This window comes from Mobula birostris, chromosome 1 (genome assembly GCF_030028105.1).
Source record: "Mobula birostris isolate sMobBir1 chromosome 1, sMobBir1.hap1, whole genome shotgun sequence".
In the NCBI taxonomy this organism is placed as follows: Eukaryota; Metazoa; Chordata; class Chondrichthyes; order Myliobatiformes; family Myliobatidae; genus Mobula; species Mobula birostris.
This window is the reverse complement of record NC_092370.1, coordinates 143,946,237-143,970,564: the sequence shown is the minus strand read 5'-3', so window position 1 is coordinate 143,970,564 and position 24,328 is coordinate 143,946,237. Positions and strand designations below refer to the sequence as shown.

The window sequence follows — 24,328 nt, the reverse complement described above, 5'->3', positions numbered from 1 at the left end:
CCTCCTCGTCTCTCCTCCGACTCCCCATCAAAAACCTCGTCCACCGTCCTCCCCGTCTCTCCTCCGACTCCCCGTCAAAATCCCGTCCACCGTCCTTCCCGTCTCTTCTCCGACTCCTCGTCAAAACCCGTCCACCATCCTCCTCGTCTCTCCTCCGACTCCCCGCCAAAAACCTCCACATGTCCACCATCCTCCTCGTCTCTCCTCCGACTCCCCGTCAAAATCCCGTCCACCGTCCTCCTCGTCTCTCCTCCGACTCCCCGCCAAAACTCAGTCCACAGTCATATCATACAGCATGGTATCCGAAAACAAAATGATACATAACCACCCATTGGCTAATAGAAGGCTGCTATCTCAATTTAAAGTAAAACAAACTGCTAGCGCAAACTCTCTTCAGCGTTAAAGCACAACAAAGCCGCATTCCCCAGATTAACATAACAAAGTCGCCATTTTAAATGTAACAAAAGAAAGACCCCGTACATGTCGTATTGGTATGAAGATGTGAATAAATTACAGATAAAACATTTAGGAAGCCTCCAGAATGCATCCCTATTTTCTCCATTTAAATAATTATTCATATTATGTGTCGACTTCCAGGAAAGTATCCCCCGCATATAACGAGGATAGGGTGTACTTCCAAACTGCTTCAAAGGAGCTAAAGTAAACTAAACAAGTGATACCAAGATGTTTTATCAAGTGAGCATACTCATAGCAAGTTTTAAAGATACATTAGGAGGTGAGAAAATGCAAGAGGTTAGGAAGAGAATTTCAAAGCTCAAGATCCAACACCTGAAGGCACAACTATCAGTGATGGGATGATCAAAATTGAAGGACAGGAGCAGAATGGAGTTTAGCAGAGTGTAAACTACAAATAGTAATTGCAATTGGTCTCAAGCTCACAGAAGGGAGGAGGAGGATGGCCAATCTGGACTGCATTGAAATATAACCAAAAGCAAATTAAGAGAACTCAAGAACAAATAAAAATAGGCAGGCTTAACATTGTCAGTGTAGAGATGATAGCACCTCCAAAGAGGTGATTTCTGTGCCACTATTCATTTCCCCAGCTGCTCCAGTCTTAACTATTTACTTACAGAGATCGATAGTGTATGATAGATTTTTTAGATATTAAAGACACTCTAGGGACATGTAGTCAGTACAAGAAGATGATTTTATTGAATCATGAAGCTGACACAGAAGGCCAAATCATACACTTTCAAACTCTGTAAGTAAATAGATAAGATTGAGTTGAACACCAGAGCAGTTCGGGAAAATTAATAGTGGCTAAAAAATCACCTCATTGGAGGTGCTATCATCTCTACACTGACATTGTAAAGGCTGCTTATTTCTTACCTTTTTTTCAATGTAACTTAGATAATGGATATGGCATCAACTGACAAGGCTGGAGGGTAGTTTAAAAAAGACTGGAGGGGAGATATTGTTGCTCCCAACAAGGACAGTGGGGAAAAGTCAGGAAACTACAGGCCAATGAGCTTTAGCAGTGGGAGCTACTGGGAAAACTGGAAAAGCAGGAACAAATGAGGGTGAGCATGGGAAATCCTGCTTCACAAATATGATCTGAGTTTTTTTTTGCGGTTACCAAGAAAAGCAATGTTAAAGAAACAAGAGAAAATCTGCAGTTGCTGGAAATCCAAGCAACACAAACAAAATGCTGGAGGAGCTCGGCAGCATCTACGGAAAAGTGAACGGTCGACATTTCGGGCCAAGACCCTTCATCTCTGGAGGAAAAAAAAATGAGGAGTCAGAGTTAGAAGGTGGGGGGGGGGGGAGTAAACAGCTTTGAAGTTGATCAGTGAAAGAGAGACAGGGCTGGAGAAGGGGGAGTCTGAAAGAAGTGGACCAAAGGCCATGGAAGAAAGAAAAGGGGGAGGTGCACCAGAGGGAGGTGATGGGCTGGTAAGGAGTTAAGGTGAGAAAGGAAAAATGGGAATAGGGATTGCTGAAGTTGGGGGAAGGGGCATGACCAGAAGTTCGAGGAACCAATGTTCATGCCATCAGGTTGGAGGCTACTCAGACGGAATATAAGGTGTTGCTCCTCCGACCTGAGTGTGGCCTCATCATGACAGTACAGGACTGACGTCTTGGAATGGGAGGTGGAATTAAAATGGGTGGCCACTGGGAGACCCTGCTTTTTCTGGCAGACAGAGCACTTGGCAAAGCAGTCTCCCAATCTACGTCACATCTCTCCAATATACAAGAGGCCGAACCAGGAAGACCAAATACAGTAGACGACCTTAACAGACTCACAAGTGAAGTGTCACCTCACCTGGAAGGACTGTTTGTGGCCCCAAGTGGTAGTGAGGGAGGAGGTGTAGGGGCAGGTGTAGCATTTGTTCCACTTGCAAGGATAAGTGTCAGGATGGAGATCAGTGAGGAGGGTCGAATGGACAAGGGAGTCGCTTAGGGAGCGATACCTGCAGAAAGCAGAAAGTGGGGGGTGGGGAGATAAATATCTGCTTGGTGGTGGGATCCTGTTGGAGATGGAGGCAGTTATAAAGAACTATGTGCTGGATGCGGAAGCTGGTGGAGTAGTAGGTGAGGACAAGAAGAACCCTATCCCTGGTGGGGTGGCAGGAGTATGCGGTGAGGGCAGACGTGCACAAAATGGAAGAGATGCGGTTGAGGGCAGTGATGATGGTAGAGGAAGAGAAGCCCCTTTCTTTGAAGGAGAAGGAAATCTCCTTAGTTCTGAAATGAAAAGCCTCATCCTGAGAGCAGATGCAGCAGAGACGGAGGAATTGAGAGAAGGGTGTGGCATTTTTACAAGTAGGTTTATAATAGACATCAGTAGATAAGTTGTCTCCAGAGACAGAGACAGAGTGATCGAGAACGGGGAGGGAGGTGTTTGAAATGGACCAGGTAAATTTGAGGGTAGGGTGGAAATTGGAGGCAAAGTTGGTGAAGCCAACGAGCTCGGCATGGGTGCAGGAAGCAGCACCAATGCAGTTGTCGATGTAGCGTAGGAAAAGTTGGGAACTGACGGCGGTGTAGGCTTGGAATATAGACTGTTCCACGTAACTGACAAAAAAGCAGGCAGAGCTGGGACCCATGCAAGTGCCCATGGCTGCACCCTTGATTTGATGGAACTGGAAGGAGCCAAAGGAGAAATTATTGAGAGGACAGGTCCCGTCAGACGGAGGAGAGTTGTGGTGGAGAGGAACTGACTGAATGTTATGTCCATAAAGAAACGGAAAGCTTTAAGGCCTTCCTGGTGGGGGATGTGTATAGGATCTGGACATCCATAGTGAAAGTAAGATGATGGGGGCCAGTTTATTTGAAATCATTGAAAAGATCCAGAACGCGTGAAGTGCCATGGATGTAGGTAGGAAGGGACTCGACCGGGGGATAAAACAGAGTCAATGTAAGTTCAGTGGGGCAGGAACACACAGAAGCACTGGGTCTACCTGGACAGGCAGGTTTGTGGATATTGGGTAGGAGGTAGAAATAGGAGGTGCGGGGTGAGCGAACTATGAGGTTGCTGGCAGTGGATGGGTGATCACCAAAGTTAAAAAGGTTGGTGATGGTGCAGATGACAATGGCCTGGTGCTCCTTAGTGGGGTCTTGTTTCAGGGGCAAGTAAGAGAAGGGGGTCTGAGAGTTGTCATCTGGCTTCAGTAAGGCAGAGTTCAGTCTGCCAGACTACTACACCATCCCATTTATCTGTTAATGGTAAAGTCAGGATTAGTGAGGAGAGTGGAGAGCAGTGAGTTCAGAAAGAGTGAGGTTAGAATTAGAGAGAGGAGTGGTGAAGTCGAGTCAGTTGATGTCCCGTCAGCGGTTGGCAATGAAAAGATCTGGAGGAGGCAGAAGTCTAGAGCGAGGTGTCCAGGAAGAGGAGGAGGGTTGAAGACGGGAGAAGGGGTCATTGGTGCGGGCTGGAGAGTCCTTGCCAAAGAAGTAGGCAGGGAGACAGAGGTCATGGCAAGCACAGAACTCACTGAGGTGTGGGCGCGGGGGTGGGGGGCAAAGGAGAGGTCCTTACTGAGGACAGAACATTCTGCCTCAGAGAGGGGAAAGTCGTAGGGAATGGTGAAGACCTGGCACGGATGAGAGCTGGGATCTGGGTGGGGGGGGGAGGTGGTTGGTAGTGTCTGAGGAGAGAGGAGGCTTGGGGTGTTCAGGGAAAGTGGGGTGCTGGAAAGACAGAGTCTCCGAAGACCCAACAGCTGGTGGTGGGACCTGAGAGACACAGGATTGCAGAGTGGTGGTGGGGGAAGTGGAGACAGGGGTTCCTGTGACAGGGTGCGAAGTAGAAGTTGATATTAGTAAGGCCCACACAATGAGCTAGAAAATTACAATGTATGGGATCTGAGATTTTTTTGACAAAATGAATCCAAAACACACTCCTTCTATCTCAGTAAAGTTTTTGGGTGGAGCTGAGGCCTCAGATGACCCTTCATCAGAAGCTGCCACCACTGCTGCCATGAGCTGCCCATTAGCTTCAGCAGTGCTGCGGAGGAGAACGAGCGGAGCGAATGAGTGTGAGAGCATGCTAGCTAAACGTCACTGAGAGGCAGGGCTGAGCAGAGGAGCCGACACGCGTGTCGCCCCATCACGGGGGGACAGACACAGCTGCCGCCAGTGCCTGCCAAGCACGGCGAGAAATCAGCATATCGGAGGGAGATTGAGAACATGCCTGAATGCTGCATTAACAACTTCTCACTCAGCATCAGCAAAACCAAAGAACTGATTATTGACGACAGATGGATGACACCAATGTCCATGAGCCAGTCATCATCGGAGATCAGAGGAGGAGAGGGTCAGTAGCTTTAAATTCCTCGGCGTTATCATTCAGAGCATCTGTCCTGGGTCCAGAAGTTAACTGCCATTAAGAAGAAGACATGGCAGTGGCTCCACTCTCTTTGAGGTTTGCACGGATTTGGCATGTCACCTGAAAGGGTACACTGGAGCGTACATCTCTCTGGAGCTCAAAATGAACGGAACAGCTCAAGGTTCTGAATATCTGCTGCATCCAGTCCTGAATAATAATGAACTGTTAACTAGTCAAAGGAAGGCTCTGACAACTCCCCAATCCTCAGCAAGGATAGACCCCAGCATGTACTGAAACATGATTGGTCAGAAGTACCAGGTGGATGATCATTATTGCTTCCTTCTGAGGTCCAAGTCTTCGATTAATTTGATCAAATACAAGGCTTGGAGCAGTGAATACATCAAATATTACAAGACCAGACTACATCCTATAGCTAACAACAGGAATTCTGCAGATGCTGGAAATTCAAGCAACACACATCAAAGTTGCTGGTGATCGCAGCAGGCCAGGCAGCATCTCTAGGAAGAGGTACAGTCGACGTTTCGGGCCGAGACCCTTCGTCAGGACTAACTGAAGGAAGAGTTAGTAAGAGATTTGAAAGTGGGAAGGGGAGGGGGAGATCCAAAATGATAGGAGAAGACAGGAGGGGGAGGGATGAAGCCAAGAGCTGGACAGGTGATTGGCAAAAGGGATATGAGAGAATCATGGGACAGGAGGCCTAGGGAGAAAGAAAAGGGGGGGGGGGAACCCAGAGGATGGGCAAGGGGACAGAGGGAGAAAAAGGAGAGAGAGAAAAAGAATCTGTGTATAAAAATAAATACATCCTATAGCTGTTGTCTTGAGTACTGACACAGTTATAGTCATACTTTATTAATCCCAGGGGAAATTGGTTTTCGTTACAGTTGCTCCATAAATAATAAATAGTAATAGAATAGTAATAGTTAAATAGTAATATGTAAATTATGCCAGTAAATTATGAAATAAGTCCAGGACCAGCCTATTGGCTCAGGATGTCTGACCCTCCAAGGGAGGAGTTGTAAAGTTTGATGGCCACAGGCAGGAATGACTTCCTATGACACTCTGTGCTGCACCTCAGTGGAATGAGTCTCTGGCTGAATGTACTCCTGTGCCCACCCAGTACATTATGTAGTGGATGGGAGACATTGACCAAGATGGCTTGCAACTTAGACAGCATCCTCTTTTCAGACACCACCGTCAGAGAGTCCAGTTCCATCCCCACAACATCGCTGGCCTTACGAATGAGTTTGTTGATCCTGTTGGTGTCTGCCACCCTCAGCCTGCTGCCCCAGCACACAACAGCAAACATAATCGCACTGGCCACCACAGACTCGTAGAACATCCTCAGCATTGTCTGGCAGATGTTAAAGGACCTCAGTATCCTCAGGAAATAGAGATGGCTCTGACCCTTCTTGTAGACAGCCTCAGTGTTCTTAGACCAGTCCAGTTTATTGTCAATTTGTATCCCCAGCTATTTGTAATCCTCCACCATGTCCACGCTGACCCCTGGATGGAAACAGGGGTCACCTGTACCTTAGCTCTCCTCAGGTCTACCACCAGCTCCTTAGTCTTTTTCACGTTAAGCTGCAGATAATTCTGCCCACACCATGTGACATTCCAGAAACAACTATAACTCTTTAGTACAGTGACAACAACAGCTATTCCATTACGTAGAAAATTGACAGGTATGTCCTGTTCCTAAAGAGCAGGCTCATTATTGCCCTGTCAGTCTGTTCTCAAACAAAATGAAACAAGGCCTTGTGGTTAGGGTATCTGGATGCATCTAGAGCATGTCTCAAATGCTCAGGGCCTTCAGTGATGGATGCCACTTCCTTGAGCACTGCCTCCTGACGACGGCCTTGACGGTGGGGAGGATTGCACCGTAATAGAGCTGGCTGCCCTCTTGATGCAGGTGGGAACCTCAGACCTTGGTAGTCAGAGTTTGAATATGTCCATGAACACAGCAGGCAGTCTGTTGGCACAGGTCTTCAGTACCCAGTCAGGTACACCATCAAGACTTGATGCTTTACAAGGATTCACTCCAATTTCTCAAGACCGATCAGGACCTGTGCAAGTGCTAGCTTACAAGTGACATACTTAAAAATGTATTTTAAGAAGTCACATGTTTCCACTGAGACTGGGAAGGCTACTCAGAAATTAGAGAAAGCAGAGAGAAGTTAGAAAAATTAGAGAAGTGAGAAAAATTGTATATAACAAAAGCAAAATATACCTTCGTAGGTCCACGCTATACAATTTCTTTTGCACTCCATACACTGTGAACAATCAACTAAACTGTGCTAGAGCCCAGAAATGCATCACAAAAAGACAAAGCTTGTTCCCATCTGAATTAAAGAACACACATGCATGGCAGATGCAGTTTGACATTGATAAATGCAAGGCTATCCACGTTAATTCTAAAAACAGAAATCAAATTGTTACCAGAATGGTGATAGATTGCTATGGACAATGCTCTAAGAGCCGCGTCCTTTTACACCAACTGTTTGTAAACCAAACAGTTAGGTTTAATGCATCTGAATGCTACTTTCAGCATTAAACAGTTTTGTCCACTTTTGGCAAAAATAAGGACAGGATATCTTGCTGCCACTGTACACAGAATTAGCGAGACCTCATCTGCATGAAGTTTGGTCTCTGTATTGGAGGACAAGGATATTCTAGTCATGGAAAGAGTGCAATGGTGACTTACTAGACCGAGAAATGATGATGTATTGGGTCTATCTACCCAAGTTCACTCAAGTTTATAAGAATGAGAAAGGGGTTTCATGGATCACCTAGATATTGTGAAGATACACAAGGTTGCACAAAGTTTGGGGGTGTTGTGGATAGTGTGGAGGTTACAGCAGGACATTGATAGGATGCAAAATTGGGCTGAGAAGTGGCAGATGGAGTTCAACCCAGATAAGTGTGAGGTGGTTCATTTTGTAAGGTCAAATATGATGGCAGAATATAGTATTCTTACCACCTCTTGGTAAGACTCTTGGCAATGTGGAAGATCAGAGGAATCTTGGGGTCCAAGTCCATAGGACACTCAAAGCTGCTATGCAGGTTGACTCTGTGGTTAAGAAGGTATACGGTACATTGGCCTTCATCAACCGTGGGACTAAGCTTAAGAGCTGAGTGGTAATGGTGCAGCTATATAGGACCCTGGTCAGACCCCACTTGGAGTACCGTGCTCAGTTCTGGTCGCCTCACTACAGAAAAGATGTGGACATCATAGAAAGGATGCAGAGGAGATTTAAAAGAGTGTTGCCTAGATTGGGGAACATGCCTTATGAGAATAGGTTGAGTGAACTCGGCCTTTTCTCCTTGGAGCGACGGAGGATGAGAAATGAACTGATAGAAGTGTATAAGATGATGAGAGGCATTGATCGTGTGGATAGTCAGAGGCTTTTTCCCAGAGCTGAAATGGCTAGCATGAGAGGGCAGAGTATTAAGGTGCTTGGAAGTAGATACAGAGGAGATGCCAGGGGCAAGTTGTTGTTGTTTTTTTAAAAAAAAACGCAGAGAGTGGTGAGTACGTGGAATGGGCTGCCAGCAACAGTGGTGGAAGTGGATATGATAGGGTCTTTTAAGAGACCCCTGGATAGGTACATGGAGCTTAGAAAAATAGAGGGCTATGGGTAACCCTAGGTAATTTCTAAGGTAAGGACATGTTCGGCACAGCTTTGTGGGCCGAAGGGCCTGTATTCTGCTGTAGATTCTCTCTGTTTCCATGACACTCCAATAAATGGAGAACTTGGAATCTAAAGCCTAAGCTTGTGGGATGTCATTTGGAGCAGGAGAAATTTATTCACTCATAGGGTGCCTAACCTATAAATTCTTTACCACAGAAGACAGCAAAGGTCAAGTCATTGAATATTCCCTAAAGGTAATCAGATCAAGAGACATGGTTTCTTGGGGACAATAAAATGAACAATTTTATGCAATTTTCTCTCTGTCAGACATTCCCCCAAAATCATACCTGTGGAATATACAGTCAAAAACTTGACCAACATTGCTTCTATGACCAATTTAAAAGGCTGGGTGTCTCATACTCCTGTTTTGCTGAGATTAACATAAAAGGGATGAGGAAGAATTGATGTAGTGTGCTCTGCAGAACATTGCTGGTTGAATGTTTTCAGCCCAAGGAGGAAGAACTCTACCTCCTGCTGGAATGAGCTGAGGTACATGGATCTGGGAGATAATCATGAGGTAAGTAATAGAGAAGAGCAAATGGTAATCTAAAGTTGAACTTCCACCGCAAAGGAGCTAACTGCAATCCTCCATGTGCTCTGGTTTCCTCCCACAGTCCAAAGACGTATCATTTGGTAGGTTATTTGGCTGTTGTAAATTGTCTCCTTATTATGCTAGGGTTAAATCAGGGGACAGTGCAGCTCCGAGGGCTGGAAGGGTTGATTCTGCGCTTCATCACAACAAATAAATAAAAAGATGAGAAAGGATAATATAGCAGGAACCAGGGAACCCAGTGAGCACAAGAACTGGTGGCCTGGTAAATGGAAATTGCAATCAGCTGGGAAGGTTGGAAAGTTTTTTTTCATTGTAAATAAATATTTCAAGCACTGATCTCTGTAATACCCAACTAGAAATTGCCCATCACTTGGAAAAAGACCCCTTTATTGCTACTCTTTCTTTTGTATCAGGCAATGATCAATACTCTATCAGCATCTTAATAGCAGCATCTTAACCCTAATCCTGTTCTTTAATTGTTTGCCCATTTGGACTTCTTTTACTAAGTCCAAATTCACCACATCCTCTGGTTCTCAGTCATCTATTTTATAAGCTCCATCCTCAAACTATTTCAGGCCAGACAGCATCTATAAGAAGAAGTACAGTCGACGTTTCAGGCCAAGACCCTTCTCCGCCAACACTTTGTGTGTGTTGCTTGAATGTCCAGCATCTGCAGATTTCCTCGTATCTGCAGGTTTCCTCATGTTTGTATCTCAAAATATTTCAATAGTTTTGTCAAGTATAATTTACTTTTGAAATTTCACTCATTTGACAAGCCCTGTCACTGCTCTCCAAATGATCTGCTATAACATATTTTGTAATGCAATCTCACCACTTTCAATGTCAGTCTAATCTTTCTCACTTACCCTTTGTTTCTGCCTGCTCCTGCCACACTGAACTCATGTCGCCATACCTCAGCTTCATCTTGTCCCCATTAGCTCAGTCCTTTCCTACCTACATCCATGATACTTCACGTGCTCTCCATCACATCAATCACTTTAAGCCCTGATCGACTCATTTTCACTATATGTGTTTAGGGATGCCCAATCCCTATACACATCTACTCCCCCCCCCCCCCCAACCCATCATGAAAACCTTAAAGTTCTGCTTCTTTCTGGACAACAGTCCTGTTCCCCTCCATCACCACCTTCCTCTGTCTGGTGGAAATGGTCTCACCCTCACCAATTTCCCGTTTGTCTCCTCCCACTTTCTCCAAACCCAATAATGGCACCCACACGAGCCCCAGCTATGTCTGCCTTTTTGTCAGCTACAATGAACAGTCCGTGTTCCAAACCTATACTGGTAACGCTCCCTTTGCCACATTGATGACTGCATTGGTGCTGCTTCCTGCACTTTGCCTCCAACTTCCACCTGCTCACAAACTTACTCGATCCATCCCTGATACCCCTTCCTTCTTTCTCCATCTCTCTGACTCCAACTCTGAGGGCAGGCTGTTTGCTGATATCTTTTATAAACCTACTGACTCTCAGCGAACTTGACTTTTCCACCTTGTCATTTGTAAAAATGCCATTTCTTTCTCCCAGTTCCACTCTTTCAGTTGCATCTGTTCTCAGGATGAGGCTCTCTATTCTAGAATATGGAGATGTCCTCCTCTTTCAAAGTAGAGTTTCCCTTCCACCACCATCAATGCTGCCCTCACCCGCATATCATCCATCCTCCCGCCACCAGAACAGGGATAGGGTTCCTCCTTACCTTACCAGCCACCCCAGGAGGCTTCATATCCAGCATACCGTTCTCCGTAACCTCTGCCATCTACAAAGGGATCCTACCAGTAAGCACATCCTTCCCTCCCCATCCACCCACCAAAACTCCACTTTCCATTGGAATTGCTCTCTACACAACTCCCTGGTCCATTCGTCCCTCCCCGCTGATCTCCCTCCTGGCACTTACCCCTACAAGCTGGACATGTGCTACACCTGCCCCATGCTGCCTCCCTCACTACCACTCAGAACCTCAAAAAGTTCTTCCAGGTGAAGCACCACTTCACCTGCGAGTCTGTTGGGTCACCTACTGTAGCCAATGCTCCTGCCTCTACAATGGTGAGATCCAACGTAGATTGGGGAACTACTTCATCAAGCGTCTCCACTCTGTTTGCCCCAAAAGGTGGGATTTCCTGGTGGCCACTCATTTCAATTTGACTTCCCATTCCCATTCGAACAAGTCAGTCCATGGCCTCCTCTACTGCCACAATGACGCCACTCTCAGGTTGGAGAAGCAACACCTCGCATTCTATCTGGGTAGCTTACAACCTGACAGCATGAATATTGATTTCTCTAAATTCTGATAATTTCTGCCCCCTCCCTAGTCTCTCTTCTTCCATTTTCCCATTCTGGTTCCTCTCAGTCCTTCTCTTCTCCTGCCCGTCACCTCCCTCTAGTGCCCCTCCTCCTTCCCTGGTCCACCATCCTCTCCTATCAGATTCCTTCTTCTTCAGCCTTTCATCCCTTCTACCTATCATCTCTCAGCTTTGTACTTCATTTTCACCCTTCTACCTTCCCCTTCACCTGGTTTTACCTATCAATTGTCAGCTTGTACTACTTCCCCTCACCCCAATTTCTTATTCTCCATCTTCTCCCTTACTTTCCAGTCTTGTTGAAGGGTCTTGGTGTGAAACCTCAGTTATTTATTCCCCTCCATAGAGTTTCTCCAGCATTTGTGTGTTCCCAAGATTTCCAGCATCTGCAGAATCTCCATATTTATGAACTTCCTCTCTAGAACTTTTTTCTAAAAAAACCATTCAAAGTAAATTAATATCGAAGTATGTATGTAATATACAACCCTGAGATTCATCTTCCTGCAGACAGCCACAAAACAAAGAAACACCATGAAACCCATTCAATGAAAAAGATCAAACACCCACCCACCATGCAAAAATAAAATCACTCAAATGGCAACAAGAACACCTCCGCGTGCAAAAAACAAATCAAGCAAACAGCAACAGGAAAGAGTAAGTGAAAACACATTTCTTGTAATGTAACTGAGTCACAATCCAAAGAATTTTGAAAAATGACTAGTAATACATTACTTCCAGGTCTACTTCCTTAAATACGCTGGAGCCTTTGAATGCAGAAGTCAGTATACTACTGTTTAGCAAGAGGGTGAAAGATTACTGTTGGCAGATAGAATATGAAGCCAAGGTTACAACCAGATCTGCCGTGACCTTTTTAAATAGATGAGATAGCTCAATGTGTTGAGTATGCACTCCTGTTCATCGCTCACACGTAAGCATCACATAATAAGACTTGAGGCTGACACTCAGGCACTGCACTGAAGGACTGCTGCTATGTCAGGAGGAACAGTCTTTCAGTGATGTTGCTCAGCAATGGCATCACTGCTCTTTCTGCTGAGAATAAATAAATTTAATGGAATAAGAATAATATTCTGCAGCTTCTTTGCGAGTACTTAGTCCCAGAATGAACATCACTATTAAATCATTCATCTCATTGGTTTTTGTGAAGGCAAGATGTAGAAACTAGATGCTCTGGGTTCCAATGCAACAATAAGATCTGCATTTCAACAGGCATAATTGGTTGCAAGGTACATTTCAGCAGCTAATGCTTAAATGGCATGATGTAAATATCCTCTATTCACTGAACCACAGCCAATCTTACAGACTAAACTGTGCCAGTCTGTGCCCCATAGAACCAATTGTAAAAAGGCTATAATTAAAATCTCAACTAAAATTAAATTTCAGAATCGTTAGGATCATTTATGACTGATGATATGACCTGTGTAGTACAACACTAAAAATAACAGAGCTTCTTCTAGCTCTCAACTATTAATTAACTTCGTAGGAAAATCAAAATGAGCTTTCACGCAATCTATTGGAATTAAATAGAAATGATGTTGTCTTTAAAAAGCTCTGCTTTAAAAGGAAAGGAGATAGAACAGGAGAAGCAAGTAATTACTCAGAGGAACTCAGCAGGTTGGGCAGTATCTATGGAAATAAATAGAGAGTTGGTGTTTTGAGCTGAGACTCTTCTTCAGGACGGGCCTTGGCCTGAAATGTCGACTGTTTATTTATTTCCATAGATGCTGCCTGACCTGCTGAGTTCCTCCAGCATTTTGCTTGTCTGGTTTAGAACGCGAGAAGTGTTCCTACAGCCAGTTGAGCACGCAAAGTTGAGGTTAAGTGAATAAAGAGATAAGGGAGGTTGAGAGTTAAAGAACTAAGTTTTGAATTGTCTTAGCTTGATGTGTGCTATGTGCATTAAAGTGAACAACCAAGAAATATTAACAGAACAGCACAGTAATAGGCCCTACAGCCCATAATGTTGAGCCAAACAAATTAATCTAATAATTAAGAGCCTAATTAAACTAATCCCTTCTGCCTTCAAATATTCATATATACCCTCCATTCTCCACACATTCATCTGCCGAAGAGCATCTTAAGGCATCAATCGTATTTACTTCGATTATCACATTCCAGGTATCCCTACTCTGTGAAATAAAAACTTGTCCCATACATCTCTCTTGAACTGATCATCTCCCAATTTAAATGCATGCCATCTAGTATTTGACATTTCAGCCCTGGGAAAAAAGATACTAGGTGTCCAGTTTATCTATGCCTTCGTAATCTTGAAAACTTCTGTCTGGTTAATCCTCAGTGTCCAGCACTCCAGGGAAAACAAAACCCCAGTTTGCCCAACCTCTCCTTACTGCCATCCAAATCTAGTTACATAGAAACATAGAAAATAGGTGCAGGAGTAGGCCATTCGGCCCTTCGAGCCTGCACCGCCATTCAGTATGATCATGGCTGATCATCCAACTCAGAACCCTGCACCAGCCTTCCCTCCATACCCCCGATCCCTTTAGCCACAAGGACCATATCTAACTCCCTCTTAAATATAGTCAATGAACTGGCCTCAACTGTTTCCTGTGGCAGAGAATTCCACAGATTCACCACTCTCTGTGTGAAGAAGTTTTTCCTAACCTCGGTCCTAAAAGGCTTCCCCTTTATCCTCAAACTGTGACCCCTCGTTCTGGACTTCCCCAACATCGGGAACAATCTTCCTGCATCTAGCCTGTCTAATCCCTTTAGGATTTTATACGTTTCAATCAGATCCCCCCGCAATCTTCTAAATTCCAACGAGTATAAGCCTAGTTCATCCAGTCTTTCATCAGATGAAAGTCCTGCCATCCCAGGAATCAATCCGGTGAACCTTCTTTGTACTCCCTCTATGGCAAGGATGTCTTTCCTCAGATTAGGGGACCAAAACTGCACACAATACTCCAGGTGTGGTCTCACCAAGGCCTTGTACAACTGCAGTAGTACCTCCCTGCTCCTGTACTCGAATCCTCTCGCTATAAATGCCAGCATACCATTCACCTTTTTCACTGCCTGCTGTACCTGCATGCCCACTTTCAGTGACTGGTGTATAATGACACCCAGGTCTCGTTGCACCTCCCCTTTTCCTAATCGATAATCCCCTTCTACACCCTCTCCACATGTCATCCAAACCAGATAGCATATCTGTTTACCCCCTTCTGCATTCTCTCCACATGCTGAAAATAACGCGGCAACCACAACTGAATGCAATTCTCCAGAATTTTTTAACCTGCAACAGAACTTTCTGATTTTTGATCTCAATGTCTTGACTAAAAAAGGAAAAGATGCCATATGCCTTCTTTACCACCCTATCAAACTTGGCACTTTAGGAAGCAGTGAACTTGGATCTCAAGGTTCCTCTGTTAAGAGTCCTGCCCAAAGTGCAACGCCTCATACTTTCAAGGATGAAATTCCATTTGCTGGTCTCTGCACATATCTGCAACTGATCTATATTCCACCGTATCCTTTGGCAATCTCCTATGCTATCAACAATGCTGCTGCCACCAATCTTTATAACCCCTGTGAAATTAGTAAGCCATCCATCCACATTTTCATCCTAGTCAGTGATATATCACAAACAGCAGAGGTCCCTATAAGGATCCCTTCAGAACTAATCATTGACCTCCAAGCCAGACAACCTCCAATCAATGATTACTCTCCATGCCTTTTATTCTGTACAATCAGAACAAGCTGCAAGCCGTAATAACACGCAAAGTTACTATATGCACAGGATTTCTAATGCAGGATTTATCCAGATGCTAGATAACCCGGTCAAAAGTAACCCTTCTCAAATTGAAAATAATCAGATAATAAGTTTAGAAGTAGAAAAACTAAGGCCCAAAATGTTGAGATGTCTGTGTTCAGATGACCAGGTTGGCCAATTGCCAACCTTCAAGCTGCAGTTTTGATATTTAGTGCATGTATTGGTTAGCCCTTTCCTTCTGCTAGCCTGCAGGTTACTTTTAGCACCTGCTTAACCCCCCCCCCACCCCAATCAGTGTCACATGAAGCCATGGGAACAGGTGGTGGATAGTCATATGAGCAGCTGGTGCAGACCATATGTCCTGGTTATACAACCACTGACACCAGGTAAACAATCTAATGAGTATTGATAATGGCTGGGGTCACCAGTCTTGTAAAGACAATGCCCAGAAGAAGGCAATGACAAACCACTTCTATAGGAAAATCTGCCGAGAACAATCCTGGTCATGAGAGCATGATCGCCTACGTCATGTGACATGGCACATAATGATGATGTCATACCACATAATGATGATGTAATACGACACAGCACATAATCATGATGACAACGACTGTTTGGCATTGATTGTTCAATCCACATCATCAAGACAAATTAATCAACAATTAATTTAGACAAGGCATTTCAGGTCATCCATATAAATGTTTATATCAAAACATAGAAACAAAGAAAAGATCTTGGGGGATGAGCTGGAAATAAATTTTATTGCAAGTTAGCCACCAGAGAGATTATAAAAGAGAAGGCAACTAAATTTTCTCAAATGCTAAAAAAGTCATTGTCTTACCAGAATACTACCATTGCCTCCTTCCTGTCTGGACAGACTCACTCCCATCCACTCATTGTTCCTGTTCTCTCTGCAGGTTTTACCACAAGATTTTCCTTGTTGATTCCCTGTGAATTCCAAAACAATTTATATACATACATGAATACCAACAACAAACAACAGAGAGAAAATTAATGATATCAGGACAAAATAAATGACAATCAATACATCTTACCTCCATCAAAAAACATTTATAAGCAACAGAAGCAGCAAGTCATTCCACTATCATTCAAAAAGATTATGCCTAAGCACCATTTCTAAATTCATCCCATATTCTTTTAAGACTAGAAGTCCTATATATCACATAGTATTGTTGCATACAAAGTCAATACAGTTTTCTGAATGTTGTCACCATTGCTGTAAAGATACACAAGTCTGCAAGTCTTGCAAACTTGTCTTCTGTGACAGTATAGAAACTAAACATTAATCTCTTAGATATGGTTGCATGCAACTATGAAAGAAGATTAAAATGATAAATCTTTCATTTTTATAGAGCAATAATGCTTATCATAAATTTGTCCTCAAGTATTTTAGGGATAGAAGTAAAAGGATAGTTGGTTGGCTTCACCTCATGGGTACAGTTATATATGTAACGCTCAATGACAGAGCAGAGGGGAAAGGAGAAAGACCTTTGCGATCAATTCAGGTTCATGTTGTTGACCATCCCCATACCACCACAACCTCCAGGTGCAGCACTGAGTTAGCTGAAGAGCTCACTGACCAAAACCACTGAACACATCCACATCAAACGCTGTTCAAGGAAAGCAGCATCCATCACCAGAGATTCCCACCACCCAGATCATGCTCTCTTCTTGCTGCTGCAATCAGTTTGAAGATACAAAAGCCTCAGGACTCACACCACCAGGTTCAGGAACAGTTACTATCCCTCAACTATCAAGCTTTTGAACAAAACTACATTCACTTGCCCCGTTATTGAAATGCTCCCACAACCAATGTCCTCTCTTTAAGGACTCTTTATTTCATATTCTCATGTTCTTGCTAGTTATGTATATTTGCCTTTGCACAGTTTGTCGTCTTCTGCACTCTGATTGAACTTTCACCAATCCTGTTATAATTACTATTCTATAGATTTGCCGAGAATGCCCACAGGAAAATTAATTTCAGGATTGTATGTATGAGGAAGACATATACGTACTTTGAAAATAACATTTACTTCAAACTTTGAAACATAACAGCATGCCAGAACACAAGTCACTACCCTAATCTGAGGTACGCATAAAATCCTGTATACCAGACTAAAGAGAATACATTGATGCACAGCACCTTCAAATGTGTAACGTTCCACTGCATTATAACATTTTGTACTGTGGCCCTGACACGAGTGGGACATAAAACTTAAATTCCCTTCCTTAAGCAAACATGGAAGGTCAATTAAATACCAGGGCCTAAGGTTAACACTAAGAGGCATTGCAACAAAACTATAATGATGTTAAAATTTGGCATTATATGCAAGCTACTGGTTAACAAATTTCAAACAGATAATTGAGAGATGCACTTTCATTTTAAGGCCCCATTATTTAAATAAGGAGGCCCATGTTGAATGACCCCATGTTGTATCATTCTCTAACTATCCACTAAACCACCGCTGTCCTTCTAGAGAAAATTGTCTAATAATCCGGAATTTCCAGCATTCTGGTGCAACACCTGTGAGATAGTGAATACCTTTCCAAAGCAGTACTGCTTTAGCAGGTTACCTTACAGGAAGTGCTACACCCCTGCAGTTGCTGCCTTTATTCCATTAGAATGTATTACAGGGGGCATTACCAAAGGAACCCAGTCAGTTTTCTATGTTGTGGGTAGTGTATGCTGCAATCACAGAAAATCAGTGATGGTCAGTCTGAATGTACTGGTTAATTATGAGGAAGAGCAAAAATCAGAATGCTTGACTCTAGACATGTAAAACTTCTTCAGTGTTGCACTAATCCAGAAAAATGTTCTTCTTTTACAAGACTAAACTTAATGACGAAGTTGGTGAAGTCAGGAGGTGATATCCTCACTCTACTATACTTTTCTAAATGTGTTTTTACAATCTAGAAACTAATACCTGGTCTGGTCTATGGTGATCCCGAACACTGGATGGAGGGAGGCTGTTAAGTAACACTCACAAAGTTCTGGAGGCCCTGATAAAGAGTCTCGGCACAAAACATCAACTGTTCGTTCTCTCTCCATAGATGTTACCTGACCTGCAGAGTTCCTCCAGCACTTCATGTGTGTTCCTCAAGATTTCCTGCATCTGAAGGACCTCTTGTGCTAAGTAACACTGTTGTTGAATATGGGGAAGTAGTTAGCCTTTGTCTTATTGCAGACCGTCTTTGGCTGGGACTTAAATGGCATGTTAGCTTCACATCAGCCAAAGTCAGAATACTGCCCAGACCTCAGGACATGTAAACGTGAACCATCTCTCTGGTCAATAAGGTGGAAATGTGTCTACCTCTTCTCCCCTTCCTATTTCTTTGTTGCAAAATGACATGCAATGCCCAGGTTCAGCTGGATACAACAGAGAACAATGAAGTGAGAGATCCTCTCTGCAATATATTGGATACATTTAAGAAACCTAATGGTTGTTCCCACTATATTGTATATTGCTCCATTAGGCTTATTAAATCCCTGACAAATGCATGAAATCATAGATTTAGAGACAAAACTTGACTCCCAAGAGTCAAAAGTTGCTTCTGTATTACATCAGAATGACACAATGGACACCAAAAGGATAAACAGAATTCAAATTCTGTCCCTCCCTGTATTAATTTCAGTTCCATCATATCTCCCGGTTCTCAGTGTCCCATCTAGTAAAAAGAAAGCATGTTGTATGCCACTTTAATCATCAGCTACTTTAAAGATCTGAGGAATTTGCAGGGAAAATGTGGTAACAACACTGCAAAATTATGCAAATAATTGCTGATATCATCCCATCGATCACATATAAATGTCTGTAAACCAGTAGACCCTAGCTCTTTGACATACAGTTTTCATTTCCACCTCTAATTCTTGTATTACACTATGGAAACTAATGATTCCACATTACATTTCTATTATACACTGCAAAAAAAATTCTTTGAACAGTCACAAGCATTCCTCTTATATGTGAGTAGTCATGAGGCTCATTTGGTTAACGGCGGTTATGTGGTTTCACAGTCACTTAACTATGACAATCATTGCTGTAAACCCTTAAACGCTCAGGCAGGTCTGTGCCTCCTGCCACAGACCAGTTTAGGATATAACCTCCCCTTGCCCTTGACTTTTCTGACCAGGTGCCAATAAGATTTGCTAAAACCTACGCAAAACACATTGGATTACAGTTCCCTCATCGATCCTCCATGTTGCCACCTCAACAAATTCAACTGTTAGTCAAATTCTACTTTTACACTCACTATTCCTGTCTTTACCTCAGAATTCCTTCCCTCAGGCTTCTAATAAAATTGATCGCAATAATTTGCTCTTCACTAAAGTGAAACTAATTAGTCTTATAATGATGCTTCCATTCCCTGTTCATCCTTCCCCACTTCTGAAGAATTAACACATACAGTATTTTGCAGTCCTCCACCTACTACTGCTCCTCAATGTTCCCTCTAAGCAGCACGGGTGCACAGCCACACGGTAACTGAAATGCACATAGCCTTCGCTGCCACACAGCTGGAATTTTCTTTTATATAATACGTTGTGCAGTTTTCAGGCCATGTAAAAATTTCCGGCTCAGAGCAATGGTTGGTCCGCACAGCTGTGAAAAAAATTGGAGGGAACATTGCTGCTCCTGCAGCCTTTTAGGGTTGCTACATATTGGCTAAAAGTTCTACTGATAGTTTAGGAAATCAATGTCCTAGAGTTTTGTATTCGTCAATAAATTATCCACAAATTCAGTCTTCCCTATTCCTCCGACACAGCCAAAGTCTGAGTTCCCCATTTTCATTCAAAATTCAAGAAAAAATCATTATCAAAGTACATACGTACACCATATACAACCTTGAGATTCATTTTCAACTCACAATGTTACTTTTTTTTTAAAGATACATTCCTGGGTGTTCAAGGTTCTCAATCTGCTCAGAAACACGCTGAAAGGCCCCTTCTAGAACAATGGTTAAACCGTGTGAATGCAAATACTTATATATCACAGTCTGAAACATGAAAGCTGGTCAAGTCTGACTTCTGCCTGAACAGTTAGAATTTGACACAAATAAGTTTTATTCAAAAGGCAAAACCTAATTTTTTCAACCATTTATTTTCATTCACTTGCCCTTTGTAAAAAAATTCTCTGTTGAAATAATGTTTCTGACATTGTTGCACAATTTTGATAAGTAATTTAAAATATACAGATATTAAGATTTGGTGAACCAATGGCGAAATAAAACATAGAACAGTACTGCACTGGACAGCCCATTTGCCCCCACAATGTTATGCTGATCTTGATGCCAATTTGTACTGAATCTTGCCTTCCTGCCTACCTTATCATCCCTACCTTTCCCTTCCCTTCGTATCTACATGTCTATTTAAAAGTCTCTTTAACTACCCACTTCCACCACCAACCCGGTAACCTACCATTCTCTGCATAAAAACTCACCCCTCGCACTAGCCTTAAACTTCCCTCCTAAACTTAAAAGCATGTCTTCTGGTGTTTGACATTACTATTGTGAGCAACATGTTCTGAGATCTACCCTATCTATGCCTTTTGTGAGGGAGTGTTCCTATTCCTGAGAATGTCGTAAGTTCACGCTACCACATCATTGTACTTCAATACCATGCTTCTGTTTCTAACACTTTACTGGATACTATAGAGAGATTTACAAGGATGTTGTCTGGATTGAGAACAGGTTAAATGCCTTATGAGAATAGGTTGAGTGAACTTGGCCTTTTCTCCTTGGAGGATGAGAGGTGACCTGATAGAGGTGTATAAGGTGATAAGAGGCATTGATCGTGTGGATAACCAGAGGCTTTTTCCCAGGGCTGAAATGGCCAACACAAGGGGGCATAGATTTAAGGTGCTTGGAAGTAGGTACTAGGGGGATGTCGGAGGTAAGTTTTTCCACACAGAGTGGTGGGTGTGTGGAATGCGTTGCCAGCGATGGTGGTAAAGGTGGATACAACAGGGTCTTTTAAGAGACTCTTAGACAGGTACATGGAGTTTTGAAAAATAGACGGTTATGCAGTAGGGAAATTCTAGGCAGTTTCTAGAGGAGGTTACATGGTCGGCACAACATAGTGGGCTGAAGGCCTGTAATGTGCTGTAGATTTCTATGTTCTATGATAATGCACTGTGAAAATACAAATTTCTATTAGTATTTTTGACTGATGCAGGCTGCTGTCCGTGATCCTAACATTGTCTCAAATTTTTGTTGAATGGCAATATTTCATCAATGCTTTGTCCTGATTAGTCTCATTCTGAAAACATCTACACGGAACATTGTCGCAGGAAAGCAGCATCCGCCACCCAGGAGATGCTGTCTCCTCATCGCTGCCATCAGAAAGAAGCTACAGCAGCTTCAGGACTCACACCACCAGGTCCAGGAACAGTTATTATCCCTCAACCATCAGGCTCTTGGAACAAAAGTTGCCCCATCATTGAAATGTTCCCACAAGCAATGGACTCACTTTCAAGGACTTTTCATCCCTTATCTCTTGTTCATATATTTATTGCTTATTTATTTATATTTCTTTTGTTTCTTCTTTTTGCATTTGCACAGTTTGTTGTCTTCCTTACTCTGGTTGAACAACTAGTTGGTCAGTCATTCATTGATTCTGTTATAGTTACTATTCCAGACTTGTTGAGTATGCCTGCAGGAAAATGAATCTCAGGTTTGTATATGATGTACTTTGATAATAAAATTTACTTTGCAATTTGAAAAAGTGTGTGTGCATACAAGAAATTATCAGCTCAGAAATATTTCATAAAGAGTCCAAAGCAACACTGGATTAACACCCTCAAGTCATTAAACTACTGGTTAGAATCAGACAGTAGGGAATCAGACCATTCTGCCCAACAAGCAAATGTCAACCAGTGGGTACCCCTCCATACTGCCCATCACTTGCTTCACAGATACTTGTGCCTAAGTGATGCAATGCGCATCTAGATACTTCCTGAATGCCATCAACAAACCTACTTCAACCATTGAGGGTCAAGTACTTACCACTCTGCAGGTGAAGATTCCCATGTCCACTCTCCATCTCTTCCTCCTTACCTTAACCAATGTCCTTTATCTTTATCTCCTCCCCCCACCCCCCCATATGGAGAAAAAATACTTGCAGTATATCCTATCTATACCCTAAAATTCTATATGCATCGACCACATCCCTTCTTAACCTCCTGCACTCAAGGAGAAACTGATCCCAGTTTCTCCTCAGAACTCAACTGCTCCATCCCAGGCAACATCCTGGTCAATCTCCTCTGCACCCTCTCCAGCGCTGTCAGGTCCTTTCTATACCACAACCGTGCACAGTACTTCAGCTGATGTTTGACCAAGGTTGGAGCATATCGCCTCACTATTTCTGCGTTCAGTGCCCCGACTAATGAAGGCAGGCCAGTATCCCACGTGCCTTCCGAAACACGTTATCTGCCTGGATCTGTGAGGAAAACATACAGCATTACAAGAATGGTCCAGGACAAATCGTCACATGGAGCAAAATTGCTTCACACTACGTGCCCATGCACCCTCCGAGGGTTAAGAACGACAAAACCCACCTCGACCCAGATCCAGCTCTGTACATCTCTTGGCGGGGTTACTGTGGATTCGACATTTGTACACGGCGCCCGGGGACAGCACAGATGAACTATAAGTTGAGTTAGCCTGGGGGGCCCCAACCAGCACCCTGCAAAAATTACATCATGTTAAACAGAGGAAATCCGTCTCATGTATCTGCACATCCAAATATGGCGAGAAAAGACAGAACAGATTTAACAGGCAACAGTTAACTTATCAATCAGGAGGAATGCGGTAAAATACAAGAAATTAAATTGTTCACTGTTTCCGGCTCAAATCAAAGAAATTGTTAAATTAAGCGATTATCCCAGAGCTGACACTCATTCCGCACTGGCATTCGATTTACTTTCAATCTGGAATTATCAAGCAAAAATCTCATAACAAAGAAATTAACTTTCGCAGGCTGGAAGTGCCACGGGGTGAGAGGAATGGAGCTGTTAAATGGGAGGTTTCAGAGCCAGAAAGTGTGGGGTCGCTTTCTAACCTGCCGATTCCCCCTGTCCTACTTACCACCGGGTGTTGTCGTGGAAATGTTCCAGCACCGAATACCCGAAGAAAGTCCCGCTAGTTCCCTGAAAAACGACTGGGTGTTCCAGATCAATGTTGTACGTATGCACCAAACCAAACCAAATAAAAGGCACGCAGAGTTTTAACAACTTCATATCTTCCCCAAGCAGCCCATCCATTCCCCCACTTCACCGGAAGCAAGGAAAATAGAAACTCCCTGAAGCGAAGGGAAATCGACTCTCGCTAACCAGATACAATTAAATCCTGAAGGTGCCGCAACTATTATGGTCAGTTGGCAACGCTGCTGTTGTCCGGCTCTGATGGACTCGCGCTAAATGCCGTCTGCACCACGGTCCTTAACCTCTGATCATCTGACTGGGAGTGGACTGGAGATACCAGAATCCAAACAGAGAGCAAAGGCACCACACACAGGCGAGTGGGGGAAGTGTCTTCTTAAAGTACTGTAGATAGATTACGCGCCAATGAAGATGAAGCATTGTAAAAGGCTTCACAATCCCTTCATTCAATTCCAAAAAAATAACATGCCTTTTAAAAATATTCCTAGTCAGTCTTCTTAAAAGCTGGATCTCTCTTACTGAAAATCATAACAAAATAACCAGCATTTGGAGTGAATGACGAGCGCAAAGAAATTAACGTTAGGAAAATATTGGAGAAATTAATGCTTAAAATGTGGTCATTTCCCAGGACCAAATAGGGTTTTCACGGTTTTGAGGGAGGTGCTCGTTTTTTTTTCAAATTGCCTTTCCACATTTCCACAAGTCGGAAGGCACACACCCAGGACGTGCTCTCTTCTCGCTGCTGCCATTAGGAAAAGGATACAGGAGCCTTAGGACTCACACCACCAGGTTCAGAAACAGTTACTACCCCACAACCATCATGCTCTTGAACCAAAAGGGGATAACTGCACTCATCTTCACTTGAACCATCATTGAAATGCACCCACAATGAATTATGTCACTTTCAACAACTTTTCATTTCATGTTCTTGATATTTATTGCTAATGTATTTATTATTTTTTTTCTCAGCTCAGGCTGGTAAAACCTGAGGTATGGGCATCACGAAGCACAGTCATTTCTCAATGGTTAGGAACTTTCAGACTATTCCA

General features: G+C 43.3%; 1 protein-coding gene across 1 annotated transcript in view; it reads right to left on the bottom strand.

The window, feature by feature from the left end:
• itga9 (integrin, alpha 9) overlaps positions 1 to 23,559 on the bottom strand; it is a 422,554-nt gene extending 398,995 nt beyond the window's left edge. Inside the window, exons 1-3 of the mRNA XM_072263117.1 lie at positions 23,206 to 23,559; positions 22,677 to 22,804; positions 15,947 to 16,053 (exon numbers count right to left, since the gene is read on the bottom strand). Of these exons, the coding sequence (XP_072119218.1) occupies positions 15,947 to 16,053; positions 22,677 to 22,804; positions 23,206 to 23,381 (411 nt within the window). The 5' untranslated portion in view covers positions 23,382 to 23,559. The remainder of the gene's footprint in view (positions 1 to 15,946; positions 16,054 to 22,676; positions 22,805 to 23,205) is intronic.
• Between the last annotated feature and the right edge of the window lie 769 nt (positions 23,560 to 24,328).